Genomic DNA, 25,179 nt, shown 5'->3' with positions numbered 1-25,179 from the left:
ATTTCAAAGATGTGTCATTTGCACCTTATGGCAAGTCACTACTAAAATTTATATATACTAAAACCCAAACTCGGGTGGTACTGTTCTATAACAGTAAAATGACGAAAATGCCCCTCGGTTTTTCTTCCTCTCCGTTTTGATGGTGAGTTTCTGCTTCGACCGCATTTTTTACTTGACCTTTCCACGTGTCAAACATCGACCCACCTGCTATCCGGTTTTCCTTTTGCTTCTGTCTTGCATGCCCTCCAGCTGGATCTCTAGAATTTTCCTTCGGTTTCTATCACCCATCTAATCCATCTGACTCACCATTACACCCCCACTAATTCACTCAACCCTCACTTCTCTCTTCACCTCTCTCTACCCTACTCAGACTTCCCCAACTCCCAACACTGTCACTTTCTCTCATCTGTCCCCCCTCTGCAACTCTCCTTCTCCCTCTCAGCAAAACCAAGAACCACCACCGTAATCCCTGGAGCTTTTGCGCTGATTCCAGTTTTTTAGTGATTTCTAAGAAACGCAGTCTGCGATACTTGTTCCGGCCTGATTTGAAGAAGATTTCTCAAGCGACTGTAATTTCATGGTAAGTTGGCATAAAGCAATTCCAAAATTTGGGATTGTTTGGGATATTTTTAGGTTTTTCTGATTCTTGAAAAAAACCATGTTTAAGAGTAAATTAATTATATTTTAATTTTCATTTAATTCAGGTAAACGTCTTTAGTTTTTTGGTTTGAACGCTAGAACCAGTGATCTTTGAAAAAGGTTGGTTCTTGAATATTTTTATTTATATCCTTTTGGTTGTTTGAATGGACTTCCTGTAATCTAAATGAAGCTAAATTGAATATTTGTTTTTGTATACTGTATTTGCTTTGTTAAATTAGTTCTTTTTGGTTGAAAATTTTTGTTTGGTTTTGCAGATCAAAGGGTCAAGCGGTGGAGGAGTAGGTTAATAGTTATGTGTTCTTCTTGATAACTGTATGTGTTTATGCCCTCAAGAAATTGTGAGATATCATGGGATTGTTTGTGATCTGATTAAATACATAGTATGCTTTTCAGCATTGTTACAGGCTTCAGTGTTTTTTGGAACTCATGGATAATTAGATTTACTATATTTGTTGATGCATTGAGTAACTTATTTGATTTTAGTTTTCCTACCCCAGTGAATATGTTATTTACTGCATTATCCGCCTTATTTTCATGTTAAAAAAGATTTTTTTTTTTATGAATTAATAATAAATTAAAAACTGAGAATAGAAATTTAGGAAAGAACAACGAGTGTAAATCTACAATCTATATTATTAATTGTATGTAAAAATTGATTAAAAATATCAAATCAATAACTCACAGCTAAGAATGTGAGTTAATCTTGGTATAAGTGTTATACAAATGTTATTTTATAACAACTGTATGTAAGTCTATTCTACTTGAGATTATAACATGAAAAACTCCACAGAATAAGACTGCAGCAGCTGCAGCTCCACCATTATTTCTGAAAAATTAGGTAAAAAAATCTCCTCTGCAATTTTTTATTTATTTATTTTTAACAATGAACCAATGAATGCACAAAAAAGTTTAGCATGCTCTGATTTTTGTCTCTTGATAGCACATATTTACTAAGTCAATTACCTATTTTGCAACAGCTTCTTTCTTGCCTTCTTGATTGCCAGGTACGGATGCTTGCATTATAATTATGTTTTTGTAGTTTAATTATCCTCTTTGAAATTTCTATCAAAACATTCATTTTTCCTGTGTTTTGAAGTTGAATAGTGTAGTTTTTGGAGTGAACATAATTTCATGTACAAGTCACTTGCTTTTCATTTTTCAGTTTCTGTTCTGTTAATGTCAGATACTTCAAGAAGCACTTCTATGTTTTTTTAAGGGAGCATTTGGACCTTGATAGAAACTTCAAACATGTTTTAAGTAAAAACATTTCTAGCAAAACCACTTGAAAGTATAAGTGCTTCTTATAGATGAGCTTTCAAACGACTAATAAGCCCCTTGTTTCATTGCAATTGAAGATTTGGTTTTGGATTTCAGGTCAAGCTCTCTGAGTACATTGGGAATAAGTGTGTGATTATCTTTTTTTACGCATTTGACGTCACATTTGTTTGTCCTATAGGTAAGCATGTTTCCGTAATCAGCATATCTGCGTTGTGCATGTTTTCGTAATCAGCATTTCTGCGTTGTAACACATTTAGTCCATTATTCTAACAGTTATATTTTGTGTAAATAGTTTTTACATATATAGGCACAAAGCTTATAACACATTTAGTCCATTATTCTAACAGTTATGTACAATACTGATAATCTATTTCACATTCCCACGGCAACGTGCAAGTTATCTATATATACGAATTTGATAGGCAATGTCCATTATCTAAAATTTGGGACTGATCATAAAAAAGGGTTGTTACATTTTATAATAGGAACAAAAATCAACTTTCATTTTCCAACGACCGACTCCAACTTTGTTGTGTTGTTCTCAATTTTAATCTTCTATCTACTTGAATCTATTTTTTTAAGCCTAATTAGTTCATGCACTTATCGTTTAAATATGCTAAATCTTTTATATTTAAAATTTTGTGTGTTGAATATCAAGATAGAGAGACTTTTCTCTGAAACACCGTCTGTCCATTAACCACACATATGTTCAGTTATCTCATTGTTATCATCCATAGTTCAAACCACACATAATATAAAATTTGACATAAACTTTACATGTTTGGTTAATAATGCCTAATGTTTTCGTCAATGCAGGACATGGTAAGCCAACAGTTTTCAACTGCGTAAGTCATTTTTCTAACTTTCCGTTAGTCCTTTTATTGTTCTGATCTTTAGCAAGAGGATCCTGTTAGTCCTTTTATTGTTCTCATCTTTAGCAAGAGGATCCTTTTAATAAATCCAACCGTCATTTGTTCACATTAACTTCTATTTTTCCAATTTCTAAGGGATAAATGAAAACAGCTCCATATGAGAAGAAAGGAGGAACAAACTGAAGAAACAAACTCATTTGATTAAGGAAGTTCAACTCTACTCATTGTTTCTTATTTTAGATAGGGTTGTAATTGGATTTCCACACATATACAAATAGTACGGCTTATCATGTGTATTTAAAACCTACGACATATTTTATACCGTTTTAAAACCCGCAGCATCGCGCGGGCACTCATGCTAGTTATAACTATTTGCAATTAGAGACTATAGACATTAAGATAGCACTCTTGGCTTTTTTGGTGTCTTTTTAGTTAATGACACTAATTACTAGTGGTCTTCCAATTTGAGATTAGTATCTTTTTATTTTTGATGTCTTTTAAGCTGAGATTGGTGTCTTGCTTTTGTGTAAAAAGCTCTCTCTCCCCTTCACAAACGTCCAACACCTCCTTAGCTTCATTCTCTCTCTCCTCTCCCTTTTCTCTTCACGCAACAGCGCCGACAACGGGAGTCGAAGACAAATGACGGCAATGAGAACACCAATGACCGTCAACTTGTACCTCCAAAATCCTCTTCCTGTCCTCTTTCCAACTCCTAAGTTAGTTTCATCAAATTCGAAGCCGAATTTCCTCAATTTCAGATCTAAGAAACGGTAACCGTGGATTTTTCGGCCAATTTACGACCAAGCTTGCCGGAATTGGACCTCGACCCAAGAGGTAAAGATGATCATCTCCTCGTGGGCTGTCCTCCAATGTAAGTTCATTTCCGAAATAAAAACGTTCAGCTTTTGGATCGATTCTGGATTTCAAATCTTAATTTCATTTTATGTATACATATGGAAGATTGGGGATGAGGAAGGTGAATCAAGGTTGTTTGCGACCTGGGCCGAGAAGAAAGGATGTTTTTGTAGGTCTTAGTTGCTGGAAGAGGCGAGGAAGAGCGTGCAGAAGAGTGGGAAAGTGATGTATTTGGTTCAGGCGTTTGAGAAGCTGGTTTCGATTCAGAGCTCGAAGGATTCGGATAAGTAGAATGGGGAGGAGGAAGCGGCATAAGAGATTGGGAAGAAGGCATCCAAGTGGGCATTGCCCGGATTGCAGCCTCTTCTTAAGGCGCCGGAAACACAGGTGTCGTCTTCTTCGTTTTTCCCGTCAAACTTGTTCTTGACATCGGAGAATCTCGATCTGTATCAGAGAACTTCAGTCGCTTCTTCTTGGGATGGAAGTCTGATAAGGTTAGCAATTATACTTGATTATAGTTAGCATGAGAATTTGATGCACATCAGGTGTTTGTTGTATGTCCTGACTCGGTTTGGTTATGCTCTTTTGACTAAACAGTGTCTCAAGCAGGACTTCGAATAGGGGCGAAGGAGCTGAAGAAATGTAATTCTTGTCCTTACTGTTTTTACATTATTTGGAGATTGAAAATTATTGACTAACTCAGGTTACCTCTGTATTCTGGTTTGAATTTCAGAGCTCTGAATCTTGTAGCATAATCGGAGGAGGGAGATGGAAGAAGAAGAAGAAACAAAGAGCCACTAGCACTAAGCCATTCAAGTTAAGAACAAAGGTAAACTGTGCTGAAAATGAATGGTATCGAAAAGCACTCGAAAGTTTACATGGTTTGCGTTGCTTCTAACTTTGTTTTGTGATATCACTGCAGGAAAGGGGAAGACGAAAGGAGGAAGAGTTCACGAAAAAGCTATAAGAGATGATAATGGAGGAGGAGAGACAGCGGATACCAATTGCTCAGGGCCTCCCGTGGACAACTGACAAAGCAGAGGTATAGATACCAATTCAATGTCCCAAATCACATGAAAAGGACTATTTAAGTGATTTTATTGCTATTGCAAGACAGACAAGATCGAACCACTAACTTGTATGCATATCTTTGTATTTGTCATCTCAGTGCTGACTAAAACCTCTAGTAAAAGAAATAACAATACCAACAGACCTGAAGCTCCACAGTGACATGCGGGCAATAGAGCAAGCAAAGTTTGACCATCAGGTGATTTTGAATACTTCAGCCTTAAGAATATGCACTTTGTCTCTATATTTTCAATCACTCTCAGCTTAGTAGTGCATATAAACTTTGTTTGAAAAAATTGCTTTCAGGTAGCATTTGGGAAATAAGTTTTTCCTCGATTTTGTAGAATTATCTTTGTGACATCATCCTAACATGTAAATTACTTGTGGGGACAAATTTTGTAGAATAAACGTTTCTCTTTGCATCGTAACATGGAATGACAATCTTAACATGAAATGAACAAATGTGAGATATCTTTAAGGACAACTTCATGAAGTTGCTCTTCTTAAATATGTCACTTTGGAGATAACAGATGTATATAAGTGTTGGTATGTTGGGCACGTGACAACGAATTGCCCTTCTGAATTTGGTTTTTATGTGTGAGCACCCATCAGGTGGCAGAGAAGATGAGCATGTTTGAGCAATAAAAGATGGAAAGAGAAAGACTGCTGAAGGTAAAGAGTTATTGCACTTGATGAGCAATTCATTCTATTCGTCACCACTCATATAGGTTTCCCTGTGGTCCATTTTTCTGTGAAGCAATTCAGTAATTATATTTGGTGCTTACAGATTACAGAGAAGTTGATAGCAGATATGTTCTTAGTTGAAGTTGCAGAAGGGTTGCAGTGAATTTGTTGAGATTTTTGTATGGTAAACTATGACTGCAAACCCCTTGAAAATCTACTTTCCTAGGTATTTATATGATCATATCTCAGTGTTGTCCTCAACTCTAATCACTTTAACAGTTGAACAAACGGTTCGATGACTTTTTAGAATCGGTCGTTCAAGAGCATATGGATGATTCTCTTGTCAAGAATGAGGACCAAAAAGATATCGTGGAAGCTTTCCCTTCAGAAAGAAAACTTAGCTCATTCTCCTATTGATTGAGTTAGCATAAAGGCTATCATTAGGATTATTAACACTCCCTTTGTGCCTTTATCTTTTTTTTTTTTTTTGGGTAAACCTAGTGTACTCTTTATCTTTAAATAACAAAATGCTTGAATGAATAAATTTTCACATACAATGATGTCTAAGTTTGACAACCTCATTGTTGACACACTCTAATACAGATGGGTCTCACATACAATGGTAATGCCTGCCTTAACTCTTACATGCGTGCAATATATATGCATGGTCAATTTTGTGTGTATAAATAGGTTTTCAATTAAACTACCAAAAAAATTTCCTTTAACTTAGAAATATAGAACAAAGAGAGGTTAATTAATAGTTGTACTTTTGAATCACGTTAGCTAGGTACTTAAATGTTAATTTAATAACTGGCTTTGGTTCATTAACTTGCTTGTAGGATATTTTTGTTGGTGGCACTACTGATACGACATTTACATCCTAGAGTGGACGATGTCTGAGCTTCTGCGGCATCCTAGAATCATGGAAAAATTGCAGAGAGAGGTAAGACAATGGTAGGCAAGAAAACAGGTTTATTAACTGAGGATGATTGGGTTGAAAATTTGAAATGCACTACTTGAAGGCCGTGATCAAGGAGAGTCCGCTTACATCCTCCCGCTCCAATACTATGGCCAAGAACTTCCATTTCATTCTGTTCGGCAGGAAGACGGGATTACCCAGGGATTCAGTTTGTCATCGCTATTAACGATATTGCTTTAGCAAATTTAGTGCACAAGTTCGACTGAGGATTGCCTGATGGTGCCAAGAGGGTAGGACTTAGACATGACCGAAAACATTGGTGCAGCCCTACATAGAAAGTATCCTGTTAGAGTTGTGGCTATTACATATTCTGACTGAAGTGTGTCACCGTGTGTATATTTCGGGAGGAGTCAGTCTTGTAATAAAACTGCTTCAAGGACAGTGTGGTCCTATAGTGGCCGTTCAAAAATAGTTGCCCAAAAAAAAAAAAAAAAAATACTGGCCCTCCCAACCATATTTCAAATAAGTACTTTGAATTTACTATCTATTATGTTATTTTGTACCCTCTTTTTTCTTAATTCAATAAAATGTCTCTCGTATCGTAAGTTTCCATAGTCCAATTGGGTCAATTGGGTTACCATGCTCTTTGTGAGCCCCATATATAGTATTTTAGAGTGATTAAAAGTCGGTTTGGTAACGTTTTATAAATCAGTTTTTTTGTTTTATAGATACAAAATTAAGTGTAAAAATGTATTTGAAAGACTATTTTAAAGAATAAAACTAGAAAATGAAAACCACACCATGCAACATTTAACTGTTGATTGGAGTATGGTGTGTGGACCTAAACATGAAGGTGGGCTTGGTCTTCGTGATTTTACTTTTTTGAACTTGACGGTTTTGCTTAGTTTTGGATGGGATGCTTTACAATCCTCTTCTCTGGAGGGTTCTTTCGCTCGTCAACGTTTTCCTCTTTCACTTAACAAAAACAAAAATATATATTTACTGTCTTCAGTGTGGCATGGTCTGAAGCGCGCTTTGCCTATTCTGAATAAAAACAGTCGTTGGATTATTGGTGACGGGATGCCAATTTCCTTTTGGTTCGACAAATGGTTGGACGAACCTATTATTAGCCCTTATTTACCTTCGTCATTTCACCTAAGGTTCTTCCTCGGGTTTTCAGATGTTATTGAAGCACAAAGTTGGTCTTTGCCAGATTATTTTATAAATTTATTTTACGTCTACCTTTGCCCTTAAATGTCTAGGATGACAAACTGATTTGGGAGCCTTCGCCTACTGGGAAGTTTTCCTTTTCTTCTAGTTATCAGCTTATTCGAAGGAAACATAGTGATTGTGCTTGGGCTAAGGTTATTTGGCAACATTTTATTATGCCACAACTATCTATTTTGGCTTGGTGGCTTTTTCATGATAAACTTCCTACTGAGGGTGCACTTCAACGACATGGTATTTCTTTGGCATCCATTTGTTGTTAATGTCGTAATTCTGAAGCATCAAATGCTCATCTTTTCTTCAGTTGTTAGATATGTAGGCAGCTTTGGAGATGGTTAGCATGCCAATTTGGTACCTCTTTGCCTCTTCCAAATTCTTTGGATGTTTTTTGGGATATCTATGTGCGTAAACACTTTTCCCAACAATTGCATAATCTCTGTATTTCTGCAAGTCTTTCTACTATTGCGACTATTTGAAAAGCTTGAAATAAGTTTATTTGTGAGGGCCGACCAATCTAATTTCATCATCTCTGCATGTCTATCAATTTTGCGATAGTTCATGGTGGAAAGTTTATTTCCCGGTTTCTCTCAGGGTTTTGGCACTCGAATCATCTCTTCGCTGGGGATCTAACCTATCTTTCGCAAGGCGCCTACCATTCTTCCTGTCCTTTGGTCTCCTCCTTGGTTTCCTTGGATCAAACTTAATACAGATGGTTTATCTAAAGGAAATCCCGATCCTACTGCTTGTGGAGGAGTTTTCAGGAATTGCCATGGTCATTTTCTTGGTGGTTTAGGCCAATGGATTGGCCATTGCAACTTATTTTTTATTTTTTATTTTTTGCAAAATTGTCTGCAATTATTATTGGTGTAGAGTTTGCATATCAGCTGGGTTGTCATTGTCTTGGGTTGGAAAGTGGCAGTTCTAGTGTTATTTCTGCTCTTCAATCGTCTGATTTTGATCCTCCTTGGCCTCTCCATACGCAATGGTCTATTTATTTAGATCGCATTTGGAAAATGACTTTCTACACATTTCACATATATCGGGAAGGAAATTTTGTTGCGGACAATTTTGCTAACATGGGCTTGTCTACTCCAACTTTAACTTGGCATGATTCTCTTCCGCCAGCGGCTCGTGCTGCATTGTTGCTCAACTTGTTTTGCAGGTTTACACCTTTTAGGTTTGGTTTTACAGGGGTTATTTTCCATGTCCCCCCCCCCTCCCTTTTTACTTTGTATCTTTCTTGTTTTTGTTTCTAGAAAAGTAAGGTTTATGTTCCCCCCCCCCCCTTTTTCGTGTACTATTTTTATTATCTCCGTTGTATGAAGGGTACGGTTTATGTCCTCCCTAACTAAGTATAACTTCTTTTTTCGTTATCAATAAAAATTTCCTCGTACGTCAAGGTTTTTCAAAAAATAAAATAAATAAAATAAAAATAAACACAATGCGCATAGAAACACATGATACTTACAAAATAAAGTTAGAGTTTTAAGAAGAAAAAAATCATGTACGACACCACCACCTCATCATGGTGATCACAACTGATGACCATCATGGCGATCTACAATGTTCTAAAATCGGCCTAGGCGACATTTAGCGCTAGGCACTAGGCAGTGACCAGCCGTCAGGATTAACCCATAATTGGGAGGAAAATCATAAAAGAAGTTAGGCGGGTGCCAGGACAGCCTGGGTGGCACTTGGGTAGCCCAGGCGGGCGACTGGGTGGCCTAGAAGGTCTATAGGCGTTGCAAACTTTTTTCTTTCTTTTTTTTCTCTTTTCGAACTTGAGAAAGGAGGAATGCAAAGCACCTATGTTTGTGGTTCCAAGTTCTAGCAAAGAAGAAGAGAGAAAACAAGTTTCTCTCTCTTCTATTCCCACCCCACGTCGAAAGATTTTTCATTGTGCTCAGGACACAGGCTTATATGACATGTGTCATTATACAAGTGGAGGGACACTTGAAAAATAAACTTCACTCCACTTATATAATAACATTATGCGTACCAGACATTGAAAAATCTCTCCCCCTACGTGACAATTTAAATTTTTTTAGATTATTGCCCAATCAAATTCGGACGGCTAGCATCCTAATTAACATAGGTTGTGGCGCCCCACCTTCCTTCTATGAGTTCTAGTGTCCCAGCCAAATGCTTTCTACACAACATGTTTGACATCTTTATTTTTCTTTTAAGTTCACTATAAACTCCTATTATTTTTGAAAAACATTTCATAAATTATTACGAACTTGAAATCATGTGAACTTTAATCTCATGCCATCAAATTCATCATATATAATAATTTACTTAAATCCGTTTAGGTCCCAACCGATTGCCGTACTAACACCAAGTGTTTTTAGAACCTCGGCGACCACCACATCACTCCACCACCCCGGACCATTAACACCTCCTTCTCTGGCAGCACCTCCACCATCTCTGACACCGTCAATTCCACTACCTCTCAATCACCATTTACACGACCACCCACCCTCGTTGTTGCTGCCCTTGCCGCCACTCCTTGCTACCATCATCATCGTCGACATCATCACTCCCACAACCGTTGCTCCCTCCTTCCAACTATTGTCACCACGCGTACCATCACCACCATTGCAACCACAATCCCATGACCTCCCTTATCAAGCCCTTAATCTCAAGGGGTCATCTTGCAAATCATGGCTCGCTCATAGGCCATGATCATTACCGTCTACTAAGAGTCCCTTGACTTGAGGGCTCTTAATGGTGCCCTTCATTGCGTCTCCACAAGTCCAATAGTTAATGGGTAATGCTATACTGGTTTCACTCAAACCCAGCAATTAGGGCACGCCACATGTACCTCAGCATGTTACCATCACGCCCAACCCTTTTGTGTATAAAAGGACTCGGCCTCCTCTAACCATGAGGGGTAAATGTTCTTCCACCAAAAAACCTAAGCTTGAGTTCCCTTCATTTTGTTAAGTTTAATTTAGACATCCAAAAGTCTTTGCCTTAGACCACACTCTAACATGTCTATTTTGGTTGCAGAGTTAACAAAATGATTATACTCTTGTGTAGAATTCAATTTCCACGTTAAGGAAAATTAATTATTATCAGAATACAGAACATCAAATTTTGGTTATCAAACATGGGAATGAAAGAAAATAATATATCTCAGGAGAAACAGATATATAGTTACTATGGTATTTTGGTTCAACAATACAATGTTATGTGTAATTTTTTCTTCATATTGACATTGATCACTATTATATTATTGGACCGAGACGTCACATAAAAATGAACTCATCCCATATAAATTGCTTTCCATCAATTTGAGACATCAATTCACAACCACCGTTCATTGACGCATCAGCAATGTGCCGTAGGGCCCATACAAGCACAAAACTCAACTGTGCCACACAGTGCGAATTTTCACAACAAAATACAAGACTTGTGAGTTTGCGATGCGAATCATGTGATATGGCCCAGCTAGATAAAATGTGGATAGAAAGATATGAGTTGGAGATGCTTAAAAATCCTTTGAAGCCTTCTCATTGGTTGATTCAAACCCACATAATTCCCACTCCTGCATTCTGAACCACCCATCTGTGCATAATATTGCATGCACAGCTACCCTTTCTACACACTTCGAAGCTTCAACACAATTCCACCAATTACTCCATCACAAAACAAATCAAGTCAACTGAATTAAGTTGCGAAAGCTTGAAAAGTCATGGCAGCAGCTGCTAGCTCTAGCACTCTTCTAAGAACAACCCCATTTCTTGGCCAAAGCCGAGGACCAAGCTTCAACACTCTTAGAGATGTTGTGCCAATGGGCACTGGCAAATACACCATGGTATGTATATGTTTATACATTATCTGAGCAATAGTCTACACTGAATTAGTCTAAACTGCGGAATGCATGTCTAATGTTAGGGTTTTTTTTTGTGACATATATAGGGCAATGATTTGTGGTATGGGCCGGACAGAGTGAAGTATTTGGGACCCTTTTCTGCTCAGACTCCTTCGTACCTGAACGGAGAATTCCCCGGTGATTACGGATGGGACACCGCAGGGTTGTCAGCTGACCCCGAGGCCTTTGCTAAGAACAGGGCTCTTGAGGTACTTCAACACTTCAAGTACTGTTAGTTTCTTGCTTGCCCACTACCCAAATATCATGTAGTTACAAACGATTAAGAATGAATGAAGCAAGAAATTAAGCACATTCAATAAAAATGTATGCTGTTGCCTTCTTTCAAAACCAAAATGGGTGGAGACTGATATTTCAGTCCTAATTCACAATCAGACACCATAACCTTCTCAATATGTTACAAGATGTCGTCGTTGATATGCATAATTTGCATTCATTTGGAAGGAGAAGTAATTAAATTTTGCTAGTGACTGTACTTTACTAATGTTGTGCAACTTTAGGTGATCCATGGCCGGTGGGCTATGCTTGGAGCACTAGGCTGCATCACCCCGGAAGTTCTCGAGAAATGGGTGAGAGTGGACTTCAAAGAGCCAGTGTGGTTCAAAGCCGGAGCTCAAATCTTCTCCGAAGGCGGCCTCGACTATTTGGGTAACCCCAACTTAGTCCATGCTCAGAGCATCCTAGCGGTGCTTGGGTTCCAAGTCATCCTCATGGGTCTCGTTGAAGGATTCCGCATCAATGGTCTTGATGGTGTCGGAGAGGGCAACAACCTCTACCCGGGTGGGCAATACTTCGACCCTCTCGGCCTTGCCGATGACCCCGTCACCTTCGCCGAGCTCAAGGTGAAGGAAATCAAGAATGGGAGGCTAGCCATGTTCTCCATGTTTGGGTTCTTTGTCCAAGCCATTGTGACCGGGAAGGGTCCCCTAGAGAACCTCTTGGACCACCTTGACAACCCTGTAGCCAACAATGCATGGGTCTATGCCACCAAGTTTGTGCCCGGATCATAAAGTAATCTGCAGTTCCTCTAATTAGTAATTGTTAATCTTGTTTGAGAGAATGTAATTGAATGGGAAATTGTATGTCGATGTTAATACTCGCCATTTTAAATGATCAGATTTTTCAAATTTCACTTTGTGTATCAATTCTATAACAGTAAATTCAATCTTCTTAGTTCCTTCATTTCAGAATTATTTTGTATCTTTTTTCAATTCAAACGATATTCTAATCTAATCTAAACAACGAGAGGGAGATATCAACTTGAGTGCTAGGAGAGAGCAGACTGCTCAAGCCAACTCAACTACGCCCAAGTCAAAAGATGAATTACTCATCCAAACACATTCTTATCCCTTCCAATTCCCACAAAAGGGTAGGATACCGAATAGTTTCTTTCACATGTAATCGCTTCTAATCCCCTCAAAATACATAATCATTCACCTCTACCTTCAATATATATACTTTAATTTTACCAGGTGACAAATTCAGACCAATTGTAGGCACCAAACTCCCTTATCCAAACACATTGTTACAGAGTTGAAAATAAAACAACAATAACTGTACAGATATACATGTAATCTGCTTTTAGAAAGATAAAAAGCACATTGGAAAATCAGGTACTAATCTCTTAAAAAGCAGACAATATGAACATATCACATCTTCAACAACAAGATCTACACAGTAGCAGATTACATCAATGCCAACAGATTATACACAAAACTGCCTAAACTAATCAACGAAGAAATAGCGGTTGAAACCACTTACGAAAGTCCCTAATTTTCTATTCACACGGTCATCAACATTCCCACCGTCACAAAAATTTGGTAGATACACAAGTTTCTCTCCATAATACTACCCCACATCAAGATTCACCGATATGTGATGCCATATGTATAAACAGAGGAGTAGCTACTGAAGGAGAGGTAGCTTGCTGAGAAAGTTACTTCCATTCTTCGGTCATCCTCTTAGGTATCTCCTTCTTCGTCCATCATGAGACGGTGATTGATCATCTAAAACAAGATACTACAATGCTCTTGAACCTATCTTTCCCCACCATTTTCTCCGCCGTTTTTCCTCTTCTGAGTGCCAAATTTTGTGAAGCTTTGTCTTTGTCTCCCGTAATCTTGCCTTGTACTCTTTCTTCCAGGACTCAAACCGGTGTTTAAGTTTTCGTAAATCTTCCTCAGGATTCATATTGGCATCTGACTGCCCAGGTTTTACCTCAACCAGAGCTTTCGCATCATCATCGAATATCTGTCTCCGCTGCTCAAATTCCTTCAACAGATTGCTGACTGCATTCGAGCTGCCATTAGCCTCACGCCCTGCTCCATTGAGGGGTGTGCTTGCACCAGGAGTTCGAGATCCCATAGATGTGGCTTCTTCAGAATCATAGCGGGCCGATGAAACAGAACCTAGTGTTACAGGTTGACCAGCAGTATTGGCAGATCCAAGACTCTTTCTGGCTGCGGCAAGACTCGTCTGCATAATTGTAAAGAGTATTAAAGCTGATACAAAGTTCCAGCTCAGTAGAAGAGCTGGCCACATACTTGATAACGAAATCCACCACATTTTTTCAAAAAGTGGAACTAACAGCAGATTCACGTAATGGTCATTGTACTTTTTTTCATTCATAATAAGGAACCATCCATTTCTTACAAAGGAGACAAAATATAAATATAAGGTGAGGATGCATGTGCATGCACATTGGTTGTGGTGAAATAAATGATGATCCCAAAAGCTTAGGACTAAGGCGGCGGTTCAACAATGAAAAAGGTGGGTGTTCAACAACTTCATCAAGTTCAACTTAATAACGTACGTTAAAAGTTTACTTCTAAATCAACATAAATCTTGGCTTTGGATAATCATCTCTAAGTCACCACAACTACAAACTCACTGGTCAATTTGGGTTTTCAAGGCATGCAACAACAATACAATTTTAATTGGATCAATATAACCATCTCGGGTGCAACCTTTTAACACAGTTTTATAGAATAAACGAAAAATGCATTATTTTAGAATCCATTACTGTTTCAGATTTGAATAAAAAAGTTTCAGATTAACTATGAGCATAATTTTCCCCATTTCTTCGACTCATTTCAGGATTCGATTTTGGTTCAAAAAAAAAATCATAAAATTATGTGTGCATATTTTTTTTAAAACTAAGATCAAGCATACAAGAAAACTCACCTGTAAAGACACCATCTGCTTCTGCCACACGTCCTGCATCGATTTCATCTTTGATTCATATTCTGACCATCTTGTTTCAAATTGTTGCAGTTGCTCCTGTAATTCAGCATTTTCCTCCTCTTTCCGCACCAGAGTTGCTTCAGCCTGAAGCACCCGCCTTTGAAGCTCTGCCAAATCTGATGGCAAATCCTGTTCAGGAAACATATTCCACTTTCAGTTATTCAGATCTGAAAACCTCAGACATATAAGAGAGTGGAAAAAAGTTGGCCTTTCTATTACAAAAACCTCCAAAAGGCAAAATTTACCAGAATGCACAAGTATATCTTGCAATTTTCAGTTTTAAGTGTAAAAGCATCTGTTTCAAAGAGCAGAATTTTCACAATGTAAATTTTCGAGCCTTGGAGAATTTCGTGAATACAGTGGGCGTGTATACAGTTGGGGACCTTAAAATTTCATAGCCATGGGAAATAAAAAAAAAAAAATTAACCACACCGGAAAAAACTTCTATTCAAAATTGAAACTCAAGATTAATGTTAATGCAGTGCTTTTGAAAACTCAATCTTAAACCTATCGGGCGTGTTTTTGGTTCTATTAAATAAAGTTAGATTGTTTCATGTGGTTAGGTAAAAGTAAAACTGTATCTATTGGATAAATTTTTGGGAAAACTAATGAAAAGGAAGCAAGTATCGGGTAATGACTAGTCATATTTCTGTCTGGTTTCAGGCATTTAAGATCTTCATAAGGGGAAGAGGCAAGGGAAACAGGTCTAGCAAGTAAATAATTACTTTATCGGAAGTACCTTCACCTCTGACATCTTCCTGCCAGCCTTCCTTTTAGCTTTCCCATTGTCAAGATGCGACTTCTTCAAATTTTGCCGCTCATCAACAGTTTCACAAGCACCTGCTTTCCTTCCAGTATTTTCACCAAGACCGTCTGCATCTTAAAAGTAATTTCCATTAATACTTAAAAGTAGTCAAAAGATATTGTTCCTCAATATACATGCATAGGACAACAAATGAAGCTTCAACCACAAATTCAAGCATGTTCGCTTAGCAACATAAAGAACAGTACGGACTGACAAACTACAACGTCCTGAAGGGATTCCAAAATTTGTATTGAACCAAGATTTTTGTTTTTCAGAAGAAATATCAAATTGTACTAAAAATGCTGCAATATATGATAAAACCAGCTCAATCTCGACCAAATGAAACTTTAGAAGTTAGTAGGCATTACTTGATTGTATCTTTGTAACTCCTTCCTTAAGTTGATCAAAGTGGCAACGAGCCGAGTGACCACGGAAGTATTTTTGGACACCAATTATTCCTCTCAGAACTTTCTTTCTCTTATCCTCCAATGATGCAATCTATGAACAACCAGACTCAGCAACAGTAGAAAAGCCACCAGAGGATAAACTTTAAAATAAAATAAAAACAGAAACAGACGAAGAGAAAAATTCAAAACTATTAAAGGAGCTCACCTGTCCTGTTCTAAGAAACACTTTCGTATAGCCAATTTGGTACATTTCAGGGAGGACACTGAATCTTTTTAGAATGGCAATAGATAGACTTAATGGATCCTGAGGTAAATCGTCCTCCAAAAGTAGAAAACCATACCTAACCCAAAAGACACATGAGAAAAGATATCTTGGCAGTTGTGACAGCCAGTAGAAACTAAAAACCTTAAACTACGGTTCAATGTGTACCAACCTTCCTGCAAATTCTTGATGTGTCATTCTAGTAGGATATCCAGATCGTGATATCCTAACAACCTCCAAAACTCTACAACACCTGAGCTGTTGTAAAACAAGGTTTACTTCGTACATGCCGGGAAGCTGCTTACTGTTTGGCTTTATGCAGCTAATGAAGTGAGGTTTGCTGCTCTCCAACTGGTGCATTAGTTTAAACAATTGACCCTACAGGAATTTATCATATACAATTAAACTTTAAACGGCGAACAGCAACATCAGCTATGTCCCAGCACACTGTTAAATAATTTAGTGAGAAGGAGCTTTCTGACCAAACAAGATCATCCACCCCCATGTCACCAAAAAGAAAACTATCATCCAAACTCTTCTAACAGAGACGTATCTTACTCGGATGAAATTCATAATTTTGGCATCTCATCTAAGGATACAAAAGTTACTCCTATATCCAGCTAAAACTTGAGCGAGCATGTGTACCTTGAACTCAATACAAGCGCTTGATTTTGAAGGGTCCAATGCATCTATCTGGCATGAATCATTTTCTGGTTTCTGGAACTGCTTAAGCTCTTTGGAAGTAAACAACTGCAGAAGTCGGCAACTGCACGATGACAGGAGTTGGACGAAAATAGAGGGCAACTTATCTCTGTTTTTTTCCAAGAATCCACTTGTATCATATAGGACCTAACAAGATTCCATACATGAGTAAAATCAGTACACTATGAGAACCATCAGCAATTTTATAGAAGAAATAAAGGTCATCAACCTTGCATCAATTTGTACAGGCTTACATCATGTATTGCCTAGTACGAAAACAAAAGTTGGACTATCCTAAAACTATAGTTAAGAGATTCCAGAAGCAACCAATACATTGTCTCCTAAGCCAGTCCTTCCATATGGTCAAGGCTTAAGTTAAATAAACCCAAGGAACCAGTCATAAGGAAAACAAAAAACGTGTTAATCATGTGGTTGCAAACTTGCAATTAACAATGGCAGTTTCCTAGCATCTCTGTAGAAGCGAGTCCAAGAAACCTTGATGTGATGCCAAAGGCCAGAGTGATTCCAGAAATCTTCCAATAAGAAGAAGACAGAAATGATGCCTACCAAATGCCCATAAATTCTTCCAAAAATCCCACTCTTGTACACTTCTACTACTAAATCTAGCACAATCATACTTTTTCACCCCTGGTATTGTTACCTTTCCATGATTCACTTAGCTACTTTTTACGCATTACTTTCAAGGCATGCAGAAATAATGGAAAAAAAAGAGTCAAATAATTGTAGTTGGCTCGTACATATATAATAGTGCAAGTGAAGTCAGCATACGACTAAAATTTGTGAACATGCTCAAACAAAAACTAACCTCTCCAGCATGATGACTAATACTGAAACTGCTGGCTTTTTCTGCTTTGAAGCAAGAATTAGCATTCAAGTGTTGCTTAAATTTATTGGCAAGCGCCAAATCATTTTCCTTGGGGAAGTTCAATTCCTCATCCAACAAGGATAGCAGTCCAAAAGGCTTCTGCACCACAACACAGTAAAAAGTGGATTAACTATAGAGGCAAATACTATGGTCACTTACTTTAGAAAAATACCCTTCTTACTTTGCAATGGGAAAGGGCGCCAAATGAATTTTGCAATTAAGAATAGAAAATTACAAGTGGATAGTTGAGGGGTTTTCCTCCAGTTGAGCTATTTAAGTGTTTCTTTAAAAAAAATACAAAGAGAACAGAAGACTAATACCACCAAACTCTATTAAGATATCATAAGCAGTCAATCAAGGTAAAGCAAACACATAAGGGCCCAAACCCTAATTATCACAAATTATACAAGTTGATTTGAATGTCACAGTGGAGATGAATCTAATGAACTTCTGATGAAAACTTAGCAGGTCCATGATATAGAAGGCTTAAATCAATGACATACCTTCTCAAACAGATTCAAGCATTCTCGGTTGTCTTGAAAATCAACTTTAGTCCAATCAACCCCGTCCAATTCACATTCCTGAAGTAAAAGGAATAAGCAGTCACATTACACTTCACATGTTTAGTCATAACATGTAGTTTGATACCAAGCAGCCTTAATGCTACACTGCACTTGAGATGCTCACCTCCTGCTCAAGCTTAAATAAATGTCGGTTGAAATGTTGTTGCAGCCTTTCATTTGCATAATTAATGCACATCTGTTCAAAGCTGTTCTTCTGAAAAATAACCCTTAAGATCATTACTAAATACACAAATCTTATTTCTAACATCACCAAAAGTGAAGTATATATTATTACCTGGAATGACTCAAACCCGTGAATATCAAGTATACTGATGGATCTCCCAGTACCGCATTTTCCCACTGCAAGTGACTTGTTAATTTGTTCTACAAGCCAGTCAAACAAGCTGACATAGATAAATTTTGCCAGTGCATCCCTTGCATCAATTGCCTGAATATGAGAGGAAGAAAGAATAAGCTTCATCTTTAGACTTTCATTAAAAAAGTGCGTTTAAAAGCTGTCAGGACTCAAGGATGAACAGATAGATTGTTACAGAAATTAACAAACCTGTCGCAGTGTCAATCTTTTGACAATACTATCCTTGCTACCATGGATTTCAGGGGTAGATAAAGACAGCATCAGCTCCTGGGAACTACAACCCATCAGCATGGCAGCAATGGTTACAGCTGCCCAGAGGAAGAATCAAGAGAAGTTACTCATATGCTCAAGTGTAAGTCTAAAAGTAATATACATTTGACTTAACAGAACAAATGCATTCTGAGACGGCAGATGGTTGTCATGGAATGAAATCAGACACTGAGGAAAACCTTTGACAACAATGGGATAAACAAAATTTTAAAGGTCTTTTTTGACATATATGTGCGCAACATTCTAACACTGCTCAACAATATGACTCTGCAGTTGTAGACCTAAAAATGTCATTCCACTGATCTAGATTATGACCAAACAGAAAACTATAGTAGTTAGAACTATCACCAAAAATTCAATCCAGGAATGCAACGGCTTACAACCAGCATTGTATGTAAAATATCCCACGGAAAGATCACCAAGTGAATGATCTATATCTTACCTTCATCAGCTAACACTTCCACATGATTCTCATTGTCAATTGATTGAAATGATATGTTTCCCAGCCATAACACTGCAGCCAGCAATGAGAACACGTGTTCTTGATCTTCCTTACAAACTCGAACAACATCTAGCGCTTCCTGAGGAGATGCAAAAACAATAAAACTAAGGAGAAAGTGACACTTTGGTTATAGAAGGAAGAACCGGAAAAGAAAGTTATTAACTGCATAAATGGTGGTATAAACAGCTATTTCTTTACTTACCATGAGCATATGAAACTTCTGCGCATCATCTACACCATCAATTTCCAAGCAATCACTCTGATTAAGATACCTGTACTCACTAGCCCTTTTAAGGTTTAGCCTCTCTGCAACCAAAAACATAGAATGATTCCCTGATACTTGTACAGAAGAACCCTTGAAGGTTCTCGTTTTGTAAAATAACAGAACCCAAAAATTAAAAGGCAAATGGTTATCATAGAACTTGTATATGAACCCATTTAATAGGTTTCCTGCCATCTTTTGAAACGCAAGCATGGGTCATTACCAATAACTGGTCATTGCTAATTACCATAGCAACCAGGATGTAAAAAGCAATCAGGAAGACTCAAAAGACATGAATCACTCATCCTAGGTAACAAACTGAGATGTCGCAAAAATAAGGTCTGTTACTTTATGTCTAGCTAATTTGTCTAATCACATATAACTTCTGTAGGTTAACTTACTCTAATATTTCTTGTGGTGCTAGTGGGTCCAAACATTAGGTTACATGCCAGCTTTAGTAGATTTTTTCTTTTCTTGCTTAGAAGAGGAATTCAACCTAAGATCTACTCTTCACCTGACCTCAACCCATGCCATCTATGATAAGGCCCATGGGTTATACAGCAGGATTTCAGAAAAGTAGAGATTCCCAGGCTTGTGATGTGACAATTTCCTAATCACTATAATTTAGAAATCTATGCATCCCATAAAGAAAACAAAAATTGAGAAAAGAGATTCATGGGTTTGAAGTTGCCATTTTGCCATATGCACCTATATGGTGCAACAAACAACTAGAACTGATGCTTATAAAAAGATTTTCCTTACCTTTTAGCGTTGATGGAGCACCAGCACAGAGTTGATAAAAGACATGGTACGACCTCTCACCATTTTCTAGTTGTGTCACTCTAGACTGCTCAAAGGAGATACTATAGTGTCAGATAAGGCACATTGAGACAACTAAAACTAACCTGATTATGCTCATATAGGGCAACTAATTACCTTGTCCAAAAAAACTGTACACGATCATGATAGCCGCATTGGTGTTGACATGTAAACGAGGTAGTAAAATCAAGTTAGTTACTGTGATTGAATGCTAGTCAGGTAATAGCATACCAGAAAAAGAATATATTAAATTTAAACAACTTACGTGTTTGGATGGAAGCACCACATATTCTTCCTGCTGTGCTAAAATGAATGTCAAACAATTTCCCCTGAAGCAAAGTAGAAATCATGTTTAAAGTGCATATCCCTTGGACCACATTTATGAAATGAAAAATTGAGGATGGCTTTCATTGACAAAATAAAGGACGAATTCCAAGAAATAATTTTGGATAAAACTTTGAAAAGAAGAAAGAAATAAAGTAACATACGAATCGACTAGCGTTGTGATTTCTACATGTTTTTGCATTTCCAAACGCTTCTAGTATACAATTGGTCTGAAGGATTGCATTTGCATGCTCTGTGCCACAACTGCCACTACCAAGATCAGCCAAGTATTGCATTGCAACTTTTGCGGTCTCGGTTTTCCCAGCTCCACTTTCCCCACTGTAAAAAAAAAATTATTGACTATTATTTGCAAACTACATTCTGATTTAAAGATGAACTTTATGATCTAGTATAGAACAACACTGCACACAAGTACTAAGCATAATCCACAAAGAAGATCCTAACATACGGGAAACCAATTTGATGAGGTTCTAACCTTATGATTATGGACTGATTTACATCACCTGCAAAATAAAAGTTCCACGCAAAAAATGGGTAAAAATGAGTTACAGAACAAGTTAAACAATGCCACCATAAAAAGAAAACATTCAGCCCAAAGGAAAATATAGAAATAAAATAGGTGTCATGCACCTGCCATCATCTCATCATAAGCAGCGTCTGCCACTGCATAAACATGAGGTTTGTCCGTTAGTTTCTTCCTATAAGTTGTGACAAAATCTTCTCCATAAATCTGAACATCTTTGAAAGGATTGATTGCAATCAAAACTGGCCCGGCTTTGCTCTACAGAAGAAAATCACAAGACATGTAATAGGAGAGGAAAAGAAGACATTAATCTGAATCAAAAGCATCAGCAACTGGAACATGTGATACTTACATAAATCATATCCTGGGAATATCTACATTGAAGATTGTAAAGTACAGAAGGCTCATTCAAATAACTAAGCTGGATAAGATCATCCACACCTTCGAGAACATCTGGGTTTGCAGGTAAAAGATCAACTCTGCAAACTTTGATTACCTACAGTAACAGCACAAGGACATATAAACAGCCCATCAACATAAGTGCCTTCGGTTGTTAAAATGGGACTTGGGATGAGGCCAACAATTGATGAACTTACATTTCCACTAGAGACCGAAACAAGCGCGGCGTCCCCTGAAGTTGACTGTATCGTTCCTAACTCCCACAGTCCACTAGGTAGCCGACACCAAACATGAAGTTTCTGAAACCAAATACTATCAACATCAACTCATGTTTTACAAATAAACTCCTAAGCTCAAGGAACAAAGATACAAAATTTACAAGATGATATCGTACAAAAATCATTGTTTTCTTATGGATCTAAGACAATTTAACAGAATAGGTGTTCATCATAACCAAAATCCAAATTCCACCAAATCATCGCAATCGTATAAATGCATATCTTATGAACTAATGTTCTTGGATCACCATACTCCAAATAACATTGAAAGTTCAGTTAAGACAACAAAGCAACGCGGAACTGTAAAAAAAAAACAAAAACAAAAACAGATCAGTGAACGAATTGTCACCCTCTTAAATTACCTTCTTGATGAAATAAACAATGTTGTCATCGCAATCCGACATTACAATCTTCTCCTTCGGCTTCATTCGACAGTCCTCCGGTGACCTGCCGTATGGCGACTCAACATTTTGATCATTCTCCGTCTTCTTCACGCCAAAATTACCTGTCTTGAACCCCAAGTCCCCGTCTTTTCTCTTGTTCATACTATGCAAACACTCCAGTGAGCGCTCTGCGTCTTCGACCCTGAAGCTGTTGGGCAAAGAGCGGCGGGCTGATGGCAGCCGAGCCCTGGAAGGCGGCCGAGCTGGCAACGCCGGCGGCAACTCCTTCGGCTTTTCGCCCTCATCTCTCCGCCGAAGCGAATCCAGCATTTCCTCCAATGAGCTCCTCGCTATCATCGACGGTGACGCTGAAACCATCATTTTCACAACCACAAGCTACAAATTCAGTCTACGCAGACCTCCCCAACCCCCAAATTCACACCTCAAATTGTCAATTCAGACCCTCAGACTTGGACTCCGACCCATTTCAAACCCAGCATTGTAGAGAGAAAAAAAACAAGAACCCACAAAACCCTAATATCCAAGTGTCCAGAATCAGCGACCCAATTCTTCAAATTCTCTCATCAGACTGAAACCCAAAAACCCGAAAACGAAAGCTTGAATTGGGGATTGGACGGACGGCGAGTTGAGGAAACGGAAATGGAAATGTGCAATCTTTTTCTTGTTAGGAACTCCCAAAACTGGGCTGGCTAAATCGAGGGGTTTACGTTTTGGGGATTTTGATTAATACTGAAAGCGTAAGTTACGAGGTTTAGAGAGAGAGAGAGGGGGGGGCGAGGGAGGGAGGAGGAGGACTAGAAGGAAAGGGGAGGTTGAGTTTGTTGAGGGACCAAACCTCTTTTCTAGAGAGAGAGAGAGAGAGAGAGAGAGGGTGGAGGAGGAAGACGAAGAAGAAGAATGGAAGAAAGAAAAAGGAAAAGGAAAAGCTGTTGGTTTATGAAAACAGATCAAGCTCTGTTTCTGTCGTGCTTGTTTTTCTTCCTCTCTCTGTTTTTGAAAATAAAAGAATAAATTGGAAATTGGAAACCAACTTTGGGGCTGGAGCGTAAGAAGAAGATTAATATATAAAATAATAAATAAATAAATAAAAATAATACAAAAAACAAGTAAAATTAAAGAGTAATACATGTTTGTTTGTTTTGCTTTAAAGCATTGTTTTGTTTGTTATTTTTCTTTGATTTGAATTTTAAATTTTATTCTGTCTTCCAGTTGAGCGAGCCGTTTGGAATTCGGATCCGATAAGAATAATAAAATAGTATTAGAATTTTGGTATTTAAAAGATGAAAATTTTGAATAAAATGGGACCTACTCGCACCTAAAGGCGTGACAAGCTACTGTGGTAGTTGTTAGTTAATTGGAATTTTGGATTAGGATTGGCACGAACATTTTGAGGAAATTATAATAATATAATCATTCTATTTTTGGCTATTTTTAGGTTGGTCATTTTTTATTTGTTACCCAAAAAAAAGATTATTTTTGTTTTGTTGGATAGGTTTTGATGTATTTCTATTTACGTACAATTTGATAATCACGCCCAACAAACTTGAAAATGTCAATTTTGCTATTATTAATCTAAATTTCTAATTTAAAGACATCATTCGTTACCTTAAAGGTACTATGAATTTGGGTTTAATCTATTCCTACTCATTCTCAAGTGGAGCCACCACCCCCTCAGTCCTTGATTCAATTCTTTCCTTGTTGGTTATGCTAGCACATGTTATTTATTTGACTCGCACAAAGCATTTTCTTAAATGAGTTATGTCAATACACTTGGAGACACTACAATAACTTGGAGGCCAACCAAATAGACCTTAGTTGCTACTTCTGCAAACCATTCTGAGATGCTTACCCTTCATGAAGCTACGTGAATACTTCTGCTAAGAGCCATTTTTTAGCATATTTGAAACACTTGCGAACTTTTTTTTCATCGTCAATGTCTCTACAATGATTTATGAAGACAATGACGCTTGTATCCACCATATCAAGAAATGATATATCAAATGATATAACATCAAGCACATTGCACCAAAGTTTTCCATTTCGCATCAGTAGTAAGAGCATCAGAGAATTGAAGTCAAGTAGATCCTTTCCTAGGACAACCCTCCTGATTTCTTTACAAAGTCACTGCTGAAATCCACCTTTCATAAATTTGTTCAAGGAATTGGTATGTGTAAATTGTCTGAGTTACAATGTTTATAGTTCCTATTTGGAGAGTTTTTTCAATTTCAATTAGAGTATCCTGAAGTATACTTATTTAACCTTAATGTACTATTTTTCCCTACGATCAGGATTATTTTGTCTCATTGAGATTTCGTTGCTTGGCGAGGTTTTGACGAGGCACCCAACCCGAGTTGGTCATACCTTTGTGTGCATCCTACTTGTGTTCTAAAGGTGTTTTGAGTGTTGACATGTTGCATTAACTCACTTTCTCTTTAGACTATGAGTTTTGTCTCACCTTAGATTTTACCATAGCTAGGTTTTGTGATACTTACTTCCTATATGCATTTCCTATTGCAACTTGCGTTTACTCATTGTGCCAACTAGACGATACGACTTCATCAACTATTTCTCCATCATCCATGAAGTCCTGATATGCCAACTAGTTGAGTATTTACACACTCAAAGTGTCACATCTCAGTCCGCATAGTAGGATATTGTCCGCTTTAGGCCACGCC

General features: G+C 37.7%; 2 protein-coding genes and 1 long non-coding RNA gene across 13 annotated transcripts; 2 read left to right on the top strand and 1 right to left on the bottom strand.

Annotated features, from left to right (window-relative positions):
* The first annotated feature begins 299 nt into the window (after positions 1–299).
* LOC137715149 (uncharacterized) lies at positions 300–6,941 on the top strand. 11 transcript variants are annotated; one of them, XR_015960556.1, is made up of 14 exons: positions 300–580; positions 705–759; positions 915–972; positions 1,451–1,498; positions 1,638–1,664; positions 2,035–3,681; positions 3,771–4,159; positions 4,263–4,307; positions 4,399–4,494; positions 4,588–4,707; positions 4,834–4,932; positions 5,346–5,405; positions 5,521–5,596; positions 6,257–6,941. It is a non-coding gene; the product is annotated as an uncharacterized LOC137715149 (long non-coding RNA). The 11 variants fall into 11 exon arrangements; XR_015960554.1 differs by having other exon boundaries at positions 5,697–6,941; XR_015960553.1 differs by having other exon boundaries at positions 5,521–5,601.
* Positions 6,942–11,002: 4,061 nt separating this feature from the next.
* On the top strand, positions 11,003–12,590 carry LOC137715150 (chlorophyll a-b binding protein 13, chloroplastic). The gene is made up of 3 exons (XM_068454383.2): positions 11,003–11,383; positions 11,488–11,649; positions 11,959–12,590. Exons 1-3 carry the CDS (start codon positions 11,261–11,263, stop codon positions 12,466–12,468), a joined length of 795 nt encoding a protein of 264 aa, XP_068310484.1. The 5' UTR covers positions 11,003–11,260; the 3' UTR covers positions 12,469–12,590.
* Positions 12,591–13,082: 492 nt separating this feature from the next.
* LOC137715848 (myosin-2) lies at positions 13,083–23,480 on the bottom strand. The gene is made up of 23 exons (XM_068455198.2): positions 22,463–23,480; positions 22,020–22,121; positions 21,776–21,919; positions 21,531–21,681; positions 21,376–21,403; positions 21,044–21,218; positions 20,821–20,884; positions 20,673–20,686; positions 20,499–20,583; positions 19,677–19,780; positions 19,415–19,553; positions 18,892–19,010; positions 18,622–18,774; positions 18,451–18,540; positions 18,267–18,344; positions 17,704–17,862; positions 16,821–17,024; positions 16,348–16,553; positions 16,119–16,254; positions 15,875–16,004; positions 15,441–15,580; positions 14,642–14,830; positions 13,083–13,933 (listed from the first exon to the last, which is right to left on the bottom strand). Exons 1-23 carry the CDS (start codon positions 22,862–22,864, stop codon positions 13,478–13,480), a joined length of 3,468 nt encoding a protein of 1,155 aa, XP_068311299.2. The 5' UTR covers positions 22,865–23,480; the 3' UTR covers positions 13,083–13,477.
* Between the last annotated feature and the right edge of the window lie 1,699 nt (positions 23,481–25,179).

The sequence above is a fragment of the Pyrus communis genome, chromosome 3, assembly GCF_041283825.1.
Source record: "Pyrus communis isolate YQ-2024b chromosome 3, ASM4128382v1, whole genome shotgun sequence".
NCBI lineage: Eukaryota > Viridiplantae > Streptophyta > Magnoliopsida > Rosales > Rosaceae > Pyrus > Pyrus communis.
This window is presented reverse-complemented; position numbering and strand designations above follow the sequence as displayed.